The sequence below is a fragment of the Mastigoproctus giganteus genome, chromosome 7, assembly GCF_048544385.1.
Source record: "Mastigoproctus giganteus isolate SK-2022 chromosome 7, ASM4854438v1, whole genome shotgun sequence".
In the NCBI taxonomy this organism is placed as follows: Eukaryota; Metazoa; Arthropoda; class Arachnida; order Uropygi; family Thelyphonidae; genus Mastigoproctus; species Mastigoproctus giganteus.
Window position 1 is genome coordinate 84145671 of NC_143581.1, and position 13044 is coordinate 84158714.

The 13044-nt window shown below is 36.8% G+C and overlaps 1 protein-coding gene across 1 annotated transcript in view; it reads right to left on the minus strand.

Annotated features, from left to right (window-relative positions):
• The window catches only part of nonC (serine/threonine-protein kinase Smg1), a 1411261-nt gene that overhangs the window by 862972 nt on the left and 535245 nt on the right, over nt 1–13044 (minus strand). The window contains exon 28 of the mRNA XM_090378365.1: nt 4304–4457. Coding sequence (XP_090234491.1) covers nt 4304–4457 — 154 coding nt within the window. The remainder of the gene's footprint in view (nt 1–4303; nt 4458–13044) is intronic.

Below are 13044 nucleotides of genomic sequence, written 5' to 3' on the forward strand. Positions count from 1 at the left end.
ACCAGAGTATGCCGTACAGTGAGCACACCTGTGCTGCAGTTGCTAGCTGGAGCTCTTCCACTTTACCTGGAAAGGCTTGCATCTGGTGAGTATGGGCTTGACCCACCTGGGGTCCTGAGCTGGATATCATCATTCTTTTCTTTCTTGGTGATTCCTCTCTACTTCTGATTCTCTCTCTCTCACGTACACACAAACAGGGTAATTCAGAATTTTTTTTTTTTTTTTTTTGGCTGGTGCAGCATAAGCCTCAGGTTTCTTTGTACCATATGGCTAATAATAATAAGAAGAATAAAAATAAGAAGTAGCCAAAAGAGGCTTATATGATAGACTTAAAAAGATAATACCCACGGAATTTCTGGGGACAGCCGTTGATACAGCCAACATCTTCAACGTTGAAAGAATAAGAATAGCCACAAAGTTCCATGAGCAATCGCAAACAAAGTGGGAGCAGGAAACCAGAGGTCTGGCTACCAAAAGGTTTCTGCCACGGGTGGCAATGGTTAGCCCAAAGCCACCTAAGTGGTATGCCCCTGGACTTTTTCCAACATTTATATTGACAGGTCACAAGCTCCCTAAAGGCGAAACTAACTTCCTTAGGACTGACTGATGACCCAAACTGCACCTGTGGTGAGAGTGAAGACTGGGCACACATTCTATATGAATGTATAATTTATGACACGAACTGAGCTAATAGCATAGATTGGCACACTTTCCAAGGGAGAACATCTGTTCATCGTAGAAGAGGAAAATTATAAAGCCCTTACAACCTTCACACAGAAAGTAGTCGAAATGCACAGAACTATCCAAAGAATGGTAATTCAGCCCCCCACAGCATTTAAACAATAATCAATAGTTAAAACTGTCCATGTCTCCCACAACACCCAGACAATGACTTAAAAACTGTCGAGACAGCAGTATTCTACGCCCTGACAGAAACCGGATTGATCTGCATACCCTCCCAGGAGTACCCTGACATGTGTAGGAACCTGGGTCCCACACCAAATAAGTAACCACGTTGGGGAGAGAGATGTACAGGCAGCCAGAGAAGCAGATTAGCTGAAAAATATCAGTAAGCTTGTAGCAAGGAGATGCAATGTAGAATGAAAGAAGAATGAATGGATGAGAATGAAAGACAGATTGAATAGACTGGGCACTGAGTGAAAGATTGAATTAGGAATTATGGTAAAAGGAAATAAATAATTTTGGTGAAAGAAAGAGTGCCCAGCATGAGGGAAAGAGAGAGTGAATGAGTGTTATGGTGAATAGGAATGAGTGGAAGAGAAAATGTAATTTGCTGATAGAATACAAAGTTAATAATAACTTACATTACTTTATATACGGCAACAAACATTTACTAACAACATAAACACTATCACTGCATTCTCCCCTGGCCTGCGAAAAACTTGCAGCTAGGACTGCACCACAACTGAAGAATAACTGTAAGTTGAGGTGCCCAAAGAGTGCAGTGCAGAAAGCAAGAGTCAAACAAATGAAATGAAAGCCAAAAGAATGAATGAGAGCGCAAGTGTGTATGAGAAAAAGAACACAAACTATAAATGTAACAGTACACACTAACCCTAGTTTTAATCTTTTATATTGTTTTTTTTATTTAGCTTAATTATTAAGCATTTAAATTTACATTACACACCAGAGCATCCCCCTAGTGTGTGAGAAAAAAGAAGAATGAGTGAGTGGTGGGGGAGGAATTATATATATAACCTAACAGGGGAAAAAAATGATAAATTATAAGGAAAAAGTATAAAAATATAATGCAAGTGGAGTGAGAATGCAGATTATAAATGAAATAAATGTGTCTCTCCCCCACCCCTTCTCCTAGTGGATTCCCCACTGCCAACTAACATAACACACCCCAGAGCGGGATGGCCAGTTTGACCTTGCTACCAGATTCGACACTACATGGACACAACCATCACTGGCAAAGACATACCGCGGCTTTGCTGCCGACAGGCCATTTGGCCTGTCGGCAGCAAAGAGTACCTAATTCAGATGACAGGCCATCTGAATTAGGTACTCTAACCCTGTTCCCTTTAAAATCCCATCTATGCAGGGGGGGGGGGAGATGGGTCTCTGTCTCCTCCCCTCCTTGCCTCACTCATACTTTGTCTGGTGGGGCTCATCCCCACTGACTACTTTGGGGAAGCCTACTATACCATCCCCTTCCAGTCTTCAGTCTATCTCCCCACTAACTAAACCAACCAAGTATGCCCCTAACAATGCCGCCAAATTCTAAACAATGTCCAAATCAACTGCTTTCTCATAAACCTCTTTCGACCTTTCCAAATTCTAGTGTTCACCTTTTTTTTTTTTAAATAGGTCTTGCCACTAAAATCCTCAGAAGTTAGGCGGCAGGGCCTGCCAGAGCAGAGTACTCAAATAATCTACTGGGTGCCTGACCCAAGTCCTCGTGGCAGAGTGTGGGCAATGGTGAGTTCCAACAGGGCCCAACGGCTAAATGGTCAGAGAAACAATAGAACATAACACTATACAACAAACCACTCCCCACACACTTTTTAAATCATTGGCCTCCACAGAATACTGTGTCACTGTCACATGTACAAAGAATATAATTCGGATGGGTGGAACTCCTGGTGCTGCCAGACAACTAACACACACACACACTGGTTTGCCTGACTCTGACCTTCAACTGGCATAAAGAAACATATCTGAGGAATTCACAAAAGAAAGTCAGCTGACTGCCAAACTTACAGAATTGACCAAAATTAATCTTCAAGCCATACACTGTCTGACGTCTATAAGCATATTAAATATTTAAAGTTGTAATATTTCATTGGTTTGTATCAGCACTCAAATCACCTAGACAGCACAAATTTGTTAAAAACTGTACTAATGCTTTCTTACGATATTTTCATATGATAGAAAAAAAAAAAAAAACATTAGTATAGAATATAAAACAACACGAGCTATAGAAGATGGCATTCCCTTACATTTATTCACTTTAAAATAAATCTTTAATATTAGTTTTTCTAAATTTTAAGTTCTTTTATTAATCTTTATTGCTTTGCAAATTGGAAAATAAAGTTTAAGTGATGGCTAACTGAACAATTACAGCTCAAGTAATTGTAATGAAATAACTGAAAAATTACTCTCTCAAGTAAGTAAGTGTTTATTGCAGCCATATTCCTTAAAGAAATACAAAAAAATTCTTATTTTAACAGTTTTACTAGTTTTTACAAAACACAGAAAGGTGAAGGGAAAATTATATTATTGCATTAGAACGAGGGGAGAAACTCTATGTTACTATGTTATGATGGTGAGATGAAGCAGGGGCCAATTTGAATTTATGTGTGTGAAAAATTATTCTCTTTCGAAATCCAGAAAGCTGGCAGCTATGATTCAGGAATGTTTCAAAAGAACATACATACTCTTTTCAATTTTTATGTTTTTTTCTGGTTTTCTATTTTTATTCTATTTTTTAAATTCATTTAATAGGAATAAAAAAAAACAGAAAAGAAAAAGAAAACCACATAATTCATAATAAGGTCTCTAATCACATGGAATTGAATTACATTTTTTATTTGATTTCCAACCATGTTATGCATCTAGTGAGAATTATCATAATATACTTGTAATAAACAAAGAAAATTAGGCATGCATGCTATGTTTTAATTTTATACCTGATGTCTTCACATTAATTCATAAAATTAAACCAACTAAGCGAAAATATTGTGCAAACTCAGCACGAATCCTGTGTCATTTGGAGAAGAATTTCATTCTAACTTAAATTGCCATATTTAATATTTAATTCAAGCAAATGAAGAGGAAGAAGTAAGGTATACCATATAAACAGAAAATATATCACTACATCAGTAAAACAGAAAAATCTATTGAGTTATATTATATTCATCATTAATTATATAATATCAGTGTAAATACACCATAGTTTACGCATAAGTAACTCCATCAGTAGTGTAACGGCATAGTTTGATTTTATCTCATATTGTGGTTACCTTCACAATGAGATACCAGGTATTTAACTACTTTGAATAAATAATGCTTCTCTAGTAGAGGAGACTACTGTTATTTATTCTCGGTGGACACCACCACCCAGACACATTTCAGAGTTTGTTGGCTCACTCATAAGTGGGCGGGCAGGTACCACGATAATGCCATCCTAGTTGCGAAGTTAATTCCACAATATGAGAGATGCCAAATGGTATCATTCAAAATTAATAGATTATCAATAATCGTTAAAAAAGAAAAATGGAACTTTAAACAATATATTTCCTTCAAAATTTTACTGAAAAATTAATTGAATTATAACCTTATCCTCTTTATAAAGAGAAAATAAAGTGGTAGAACTCAAATACAGATTAGTATGAATTGGATTTAAGGATGGAGGCCAATCCATTGCTGATATTTGCATCAAGTTCAAAACTCTTCTACGGATTTCAATAAGTTGGTCACTGAGAGCTGACCTTTAAGAAAAAAAAAAATAAATAAATAAATCAAAATTTAAATGACTCTGGCATAGAGAGTAATACAGCAATTCAAAGATTAAAGAATCTAATAATGTATTAGGTTATTTAATAATACAAAATTTGAATTAGTATGCAGAATTTTTAAATTTTGTTCCAAAAAGTTTGAATTAATTTCACATATAAAGTATTTTCTAGGAATAAATAAAAATATCAGATATCAAGAAATCTATTATTTCAACTTTTTAATATTTTTTTCCTTCTGGAAAAGGCATCTGAAATTGCTATCTATACTAAGTACCTAAGTTATTAAACAGGATATAACAAAGTTAAGGTATAATCGCAGTTGGTATTACTGGGGTGCAAGGAAATGGGCTATTTCTGCATTTAATTAAAATGCAAAAAAATTCTACCATTTCATGACTTCCCTATTACCAAAAAGTACCTGTCTAATTGCTTCGAACCTTAGCATGATTTACCATGTAAAAAGGAAAAAAAAAAAAAAAAAAAAAAAAAAGACTCCAGTTAAAACAACAACCCCCCTTTTATTTGGACATAAAAAAAAGGAGTATAAATATAACAGTTGAAAAATCCTTATTCTCTTGACGTTATATCTGTTTAAGTTAATTATCAGGTAGTTAAGTCAAATAAAAAGTAGAAATAATCAAAACACTCAATCTAACAAAAACAACACAATTTTAATAACAGCAAAGCAACAAACTACTATTGTGTTGCCTCCGTAGCCAGGTGGGAAGGAGCAGCAGTGCGCAGCACACGCTTCTTGATTAGACTGGGGTTCGAGCCAGTCACCACCAAATACGGAGGATGCGGAAAGGTCAGGGAATGACCACAGCATATCCCGGAGCAATTGGGCCTTAGTTGCTAATGCTCCTAAAAACCAAATACAACAATAACAACAGCAACAAACTACATACATAACACTGTAAATTATATACACATTGTTATATGTAAAAGAGCCCCTTAAAATTTTTAAAAGAATTAACACTGTTTTTTCAGCAAGCCAATTAGAAGAATTTTTTCTTCTAATTTGCCTTTCTAATTCAGCATTTAATGTCTTATAATTCGATTTATCATTTAGCTTTTTCACATTTTTCCCTATCATCATTTATTTATTTTTTTTAATTAAAAAAAAAATAAATAAATCAAAATTTAAATGACTCTGGCATATAGAGTAATACAGCAATTCGAAGTTGTTGTTATTTGGTTTTTAGGAGTATCAGCAACTAAGGCCATATTGCTCCGGGGATATGCGGTGGTCATTCCCTGACCTTTAGGCGTTCTCCGTATTTGGTTGTCACAGACTCGAACCCTGGTCTACAAGAAGCGTGTGCTACGCACTGCTGCTCCTGCCCATCTGGCTATGGAGGTGCCACAATTCAAAGATTAAAGAATTTGATAACGTGTTAGGTTATTTAGTATTAGTATTAGTAATGGCCGCATGATGTAAGAAAGCCTATGGCTTATGCTGCACCTAAAAAAAAAAAACACTAATAATTAATAAAAGAAAAAGAAATTAAACCTATCTTCCTATGCGTTTCCCTCACCCAAAGGTACTATCCAGATGTCCTTTGAATTTCCCCAAACTGTCAGCCTCTACCACCCATGTAGGCAACTTATTCCAGTAATTTATAACTCACTGGTTAAAATAAAACTTCCTGCAGTCCAATCTAAACATCCCTCCCCCATAACTTGAATTTATGTCCCCTAGTTCGAGCATCATTTATAATCTTGAAAATTTCATCCTCATTCATTTTACTGATGCCTCTCAAAGCCTTAAACACCTCAATCAAATGATTGGTGTCTAAGGTGTCTAGTTTCCAAACTCTGCAACCCACATATTCTAAGTCTTTCTTCTTAAGGATGCCCTTTTGCCAATCTCACCAGGCGAGTTATCCGTCTTTGCACCATTTCAAGAAGCTCAATGTCTTTCTTTAGGTGCAGTTTCCATACTTGAACACAGTATTTCAAGTGTGGTCTAACAAAAGCCTTATATAATGGGATTATCACGTCCCTATCTCTACTTGCAAAAGTTCGATAGATCATCGATAGGACACCATGGGCCTTCCTTGAAACATGTTTACAATGCTCAGAGAATTTCATGTCTGACCGTATCGTAACACCCAAGTCCCTTTCCTCCAGTACTGGATTTAGTTGAACTCCACCAAGTGAGTAAGTTATTTTGGGATTACTGTTTCCCAGGTGTAATACCTTACATTTTGTTGGATTAAAGCATAATTGCCAGTTTTCTGACCATTCCTGAAGTCTATCTAGGTCTCTCTGAAAAAGCTCAGGTTGACATTGATCATTAACTACTCTACCAATTTTAAAATCATCTGCAAATTTAGACATCACGTCCTCTATCCCTTCATCGATGTCGTTTATGAAAATTAAAAACAACCTTGGGGAACCCCACTTCTTACATCAATCCAATCTGAGGAATACCCATTTATCACAACCCTCTGCCTCCTGCCCTGAAGCCAGCAATCTAAGGATTTTCACAGTGATTTCAACCTGTTCCAGCTTATAAATTATAAAGCAACCGCTTATGTGGGACTGAGTCAAAAGCTTTGCTGAAATATAAATAAACAATGTCAAAATTATTCCCTAAATCCAGCTCATTAGTGACCCTTTCAAAATAGTGAACCAGATTTGTTAAACATGATTTTCCTTTTACAAAACCATGCTGAGTATCCTTGAGAATTTCAATTCTATCCAAATGATCCTGAATTCCACCCTTGATCATTGCCTCCATGATTCTCCCTACCACCGAAGTCACACTGACAGGTCGATAATTTCCCACTTCACTCTTAGAACCACCCTTACGCATGGGAGATACATTGGCACTTTTCCAATCCAACGGAATCTTCCCAGAGTCTAGTGATTCTCGCATAATTAGCCTCAACGGTTCAATGCACTCACCTGCCATCCCTTAAGATTATAGGGTAAGTAAAGTGCAGCCATTATCAACCCACTGCAGGGTGGAAGCCTCCTCAACAATTCATGCTGAGGGAAATGGACCATAATCTGCCACGCTGGTCCAGTGCGGGTTGGCAGATTGACCGTATTCAGCAGTAAGGGGCTTGAACCCCGGTCTACTCAAAGTGTGTGCACGAGCGTGTGCTACTGCACTCCCGCTCGTGCCCACTCGGCTACGGAGGCTACACTTTTTAATAAGATTATAGGGTGTTAGTTTTTTAGTACTTTTAGTACTTTTAGTACTTACTTACTTTTTAGTAAGATTATAGGGTATATTCCATCAACTCCAGGAACCTTACTGGTCTGTAGGCTTGAAAGTTTTTTCATTAAATAATTTTGCGAAATTTCAATATCATTAATTACATATTTTTCAACTTTGCTCCCACAATTTCCCATTGCCACAAAAGGTTTTTCATCTGTAAATATCGATGCAAAATAACTGTTGAGTTGCAGTATCCCCTTTCCCCTAACCTAAATATCCAATCTGGTTTGTCCTGCTCTTCTTAGCATTTATATATGTGAAAAATTCCTTATCCCCCCCCTCTTTGCTCTGTTTGCTAGCGATTTCTCATAAACTGCCTTTGCCTGTCGAACCTTTTCTGTGGTTCTATTACAAATCATCTTCTAGCTGTTATAGGCTTTAGTACTTTTTATTGCTCTGTAACTTTTCCATGCCACCTTTTTCTGCTCAAGTAATGTGGCAATTTCACTATTCATCCAACTTGGAACCCTTCTCGTGGAATATTTTTTAATGGTATATACGCATTCAAGGCATCTGTGATTAATGTTTTAAAAGCGTACCACAGTTCAATTGTATTCATTCTCTGCGCGATATCTACCCAGTTAATAGAGGCCATGTAGTACCTTAAGGCATCGTAATTTCCTTTTCTGAAATTATGATCCATTACTTTGCCTTTTACTTCTGCTACCTCTCTCTCTCTTCATCATCCACCGTAGAACTCCGTGGTCACTTCCTGCTACTGGTTCCTCTACTGTCAGCCCTGATATGTCATCTGATTCATGGGTGATGATGAGGTCTAGAATATTCTTTTCTCTAGTACTTTCCCTGACATGTTGATACAAATAAGTCGTCTAGTTGATTTAAAAATTTTGTTCCACATGTCGATTTTCCCTCCCATTTACTCCAATCAATTAGAGGCAAATTGAAATCACCCATAATAAGACATAAGACATTGCTGCTTACTTGCCCATTCCATTTGCATGTAGAAGCTTTCGTCATAATCTTCACAATCACCTGGTCTGTAGATTACTCCCACTTTTATTATACCTTTGTTTCCAACTATCTCACACCATACAGATTCTATACAAGCACGTGAAATGTCTGAATCTGGGAAAGCTATCGTCGCACTCAGACTGCTTCTAATAAGAAGCATTATCCCACCACGCCTTCTATCTACCCTATCCTTCCTAAATACATTATACAAGACGTACTGAAACTCATCTCCTATTTCCAGGTGGCACCATGTTTCCGTAAGCCCTATTATTTCCGCGTTACTTGTTTTAACCAGCAGTTCGAATTTGCTCATTTTATTGACGACACTTCTAACATTACTACATTAACAATTAAGACTTACTGTTCTTGTATAATTAACAACACTAACACAACCCTTGAAGTTTTTTAGGCTCTCTTCCCTGGTATTAGCTACCCACTCACTTGAAACGTTTCTGCGCCCAGAACATCTAAATAATATGTCCAGTTGGGGTAACCGATAAGAACTCTTGAGGTATGTGCAAGAGTTACTTTGATCAGTATTATCAGATAAACGCATGTCAGTATTATCCACCCTCCCCCACTAACTAGCAGTCTCCTTGAACCTTAAGGTATCCACAATAATACTGGAAAAAACTTTTGCACCACCTTTGTTTAAGTGTATCCCGTCTCTACAAAACAAATTCCTTCTACCTACAAGTGTGGGCCAAGCTGATAGAAATTTCCCCCCTAAAGCCTTGCAGAGTCCTTCAAGTCTTGAGTTAATCCACAAGACTTTTAACATATAATCCCTCCTATCGTGTCTGGGCAGAATTGCAGACACATAGACATTGTGGCTTAGCTTGCGGCATTTCCTCAGCATGGTCTCGTATTTTTCCAACAAATCATCAGTCGTGTACGTTTAATGTCATTAGTCCCCACATGAATAATATTCTCTTTACCCCCCTTAAAATCTGACAATCTGTTGATGACATCATTAATTATTGCTCCCGGCACACCTACCCTGGTTCTACTCCACCTATCCTTATTACAAAAAATATTCCCCGTTTCCCTGACAATAGAGTCTCCTAATAAAACAAAGTTCTTTTGAACCAGAGTAGTTTGCACTTGGTTTTTCTGTTTTAAGGTCCAAATTGGTGCTGCATCACTTGGTAGATTGCTGGAGTCTTGAGTCCCTTACGAGATCCCAGGTGCGTTATTCTCGAGGGCAAGCACCCATTTTTTTGGTGACTCAAATTGTTCCATCAGTGCACCAAATTGTAATTTAAGATCGGTACACTCCTTACATCGATCACAAAGAAAATAATCCCCGGGTGGGCTATGATTAATCACCAGGTCGACCTTGGAAAACATTCCACAGGTTCTGCAACAGATTAAATCATGACTCACCAGTAAATCGCCATTGGCTATTTCCGTGTGAGTCACGATACCCTATGACGTGTTTAAGCCAGATCTCGTAATTACCATTATAAAAATGAAACTGTTACATGAAAACCTATAACAAAATAATCCAACAATATACTAAATAAATCAAATATTTAAAAGCAATAATCAACAGTAATCCAATCCACTTAACTGAGGAGCCCTGACGAAGCGTGTCCGCTCACCTCGAATGCCAACATTCGAATGAGTGTTGGCATTCGAGGTGAACGGACATGCTTTTATTTAATTTAATAAAATAAAAATTAAATAAAATTTGAATTAGTATGCAGAATTTTTAAATTTTGTTCCAAAAAGTTTGAATTAATTTCACATATAAAGGATTTTCTAGGAATAAATAAAAATATCAGATATCAAGAAATCTATTTCTTCTTCAACTTTTTAATTTTTTTTTTGCTTCTGGAAAAGGCATCTGAAATTGATATCCATACTAAGTACCTAAGTTATTAAACAGGATATAACAAAGTTAAGGTATAATCACAGTTGGTATTACTTGGGTGCAAGGAAATGGGCTTTTTCTGCATTTAATTAAAACAAAACAATTCTACCATTTCACACCATCCCTATTACCAAAAAATGTCTGTCTAATTGCTTCAAACCTTAACATGATTTACTATGTAAAAAAAAAAAAAGGACTTAAGTTAAAACAGCAACACCCACTTTTATTTGGAGATACAAAAAAAAAAAAAAAAAAAAACCCATAAATATAACAGTTGATTAACCCCTTATTCTCTTGACATTATATCTGTTTCAGTTAGTTATCAAGCAGTTAAGTCAAATTAAAAGTAGAAATAAATAACACTGTAAGTTATATACACATTGTTATATGTAAAAGAGCCCCTTAAAATTTTTAAAAGAATTAACACTGTTTTTTCAGCAAGCCAATTAGAATTTTTTTCTTCTAATTTGCCTTACTAATTTAGCATTTAATTTCTTATAATTCGATTTATCATTTAGCTTTTTCACATTCTTTCCCTATCATCCACCTTTAATACTGCTCTTTCTTTCTGTGCTTTTTCTACTACTTTTGGCACCCTGGGTTCTTTACACTTCTATCTGTTTGCTCTCTCTCTCTCTCTCTCTCTCTCTCTCTCTTTTTTCTCTAGTTTTATTACTTCAACCTTATATATATATACTTCTGAATCCTTTGGGGCTGCTTAATGCACTTAGATGCATTTGTCATATAACTTTTATAGTTTATTAGCTTATATCTCCTTTTATGTCATTTTTGTTCATTTCATCCAAACTATATATGTATAATTAGTACAGTAAGAGTGTATTAAGTACAATAGAAGTATTACAGACTGATGATGTAATGCTTAATCAATAATTTGATGGCATTAAGGAGAGGGCGATGACTCTCTTTAAAAATTACAGCTGTCAGTTGCAGGCTCCGAAAAAAAAACGATAAGTGTTTGCCTTTTATTTACATAGTTGTTATTTTATATTGTACTTAATACGTAGTCTTATAGTTATAGTTACGCTAGTTATTTTTATTTTAATTTAGATACACAGTTTTTGTAGATATACGTAATACATACGTAAAACCGTTATTTCGTTTGAATCTTGCAGCCATTGTTTTTGTATAGTGTTAGGGAATTCAAATTTTTAATTGAGGTAGTTAGGTAGCTCTAACGTATAATTTAGAGTAATACGCTTCACTGTTTCTATTAGATAGGGTAGTATTGACATTTAATTAATTTAATTTATTGATTTTATTAATTTAAAGTATCATGCCCCAAACTAGAGCAGCAAAGCAACGGGCACAAAGTGTCAGGAGAGCTGTGTCTCGGGGGAGAACTGATGGGGGCGATTCTCCAACGAATCAAAGCCTAAAAAAAATGTGCAACTTGTGAAATGTTTGCCGAACTCTCTGGAACGGAACATGACATTGCCATGGGGGATGTCTTTGTGTGTGTGTGCGCGATGTAAGGAAATCAGGCAACAACTCAGCGTTGTTATGGGCCTTTATGAGAGTTTGAAGGAGAGGGTGGATGCCCTTGAAAGATCTAAATTGAGGGGCCCATTAGGCTCTCAGCTGCCCACATCAATGCTAGAGCTTGCACTTGGTCATCACCCAACACAGCGGCAACCCCCAAGGCAGAATGCGCTGGTCCCACAGGAACTAGTAGTTGTTGGTGACTCTATTGTCAGGGAAACGGGAAACATGCTTTGTAAAAAGGATAGGTGGAACAGGACCAGTGTATGTCTGCCAGGGGGAAAGGTTGATGACGTTGTAGAGCGGATATCATCTTTTAAGGGCACAAAAGTTGATATAGTTGTACACGTTGGCACTAATGATATTAGGAGTAGGAGACCGGCAGAATTACTTAACAAGTACAGGTCACTGTTGAATAAAAGCCGAGAATTAGGGTTGAATTTGAAAGTGTCTGCAATTCTGCCCAGACATGATAGAAGGGAGTATATGATGAGAACCTTGTCGATCAATTCGGCCCTGGAAAGAATGTGCAAGGCTCAAGGGGTAGAATTTTTTTTCAGGCTGGACTGTACTTGTTAACAGGAGAGACTGCTTCTATAGGAATGGGATACACTTAAATAGAAAGGGTGCAAGAATATTTGCTGATGCTATCGACGGAGTGTTAGGTGGGTCGGAAAACTGATATCTTGGGGGGGGTACCAGGAATAATAGTTTAACAGTAGCCGTAGGCAGAGGTGAAGGTGATTCTTGCACAACTTCTATTAGAATAAGTAGCGACCTGGAGCATGGGGTGTTGGGGGTTTCAGGGATGGATGGCAGTCATCCTGAAATAGGTGGGTATATGGGATGTGTTAGGGTAACTAAGAATAGAAGTAGGAACATGTATGCTTGCAGGTATACAAATGCTATAAGTATAGTAAATAAATTTGATGAATTTGAAGTGTTGGTCAAGACATCAAAGGCGGATATTGTTGGGATAG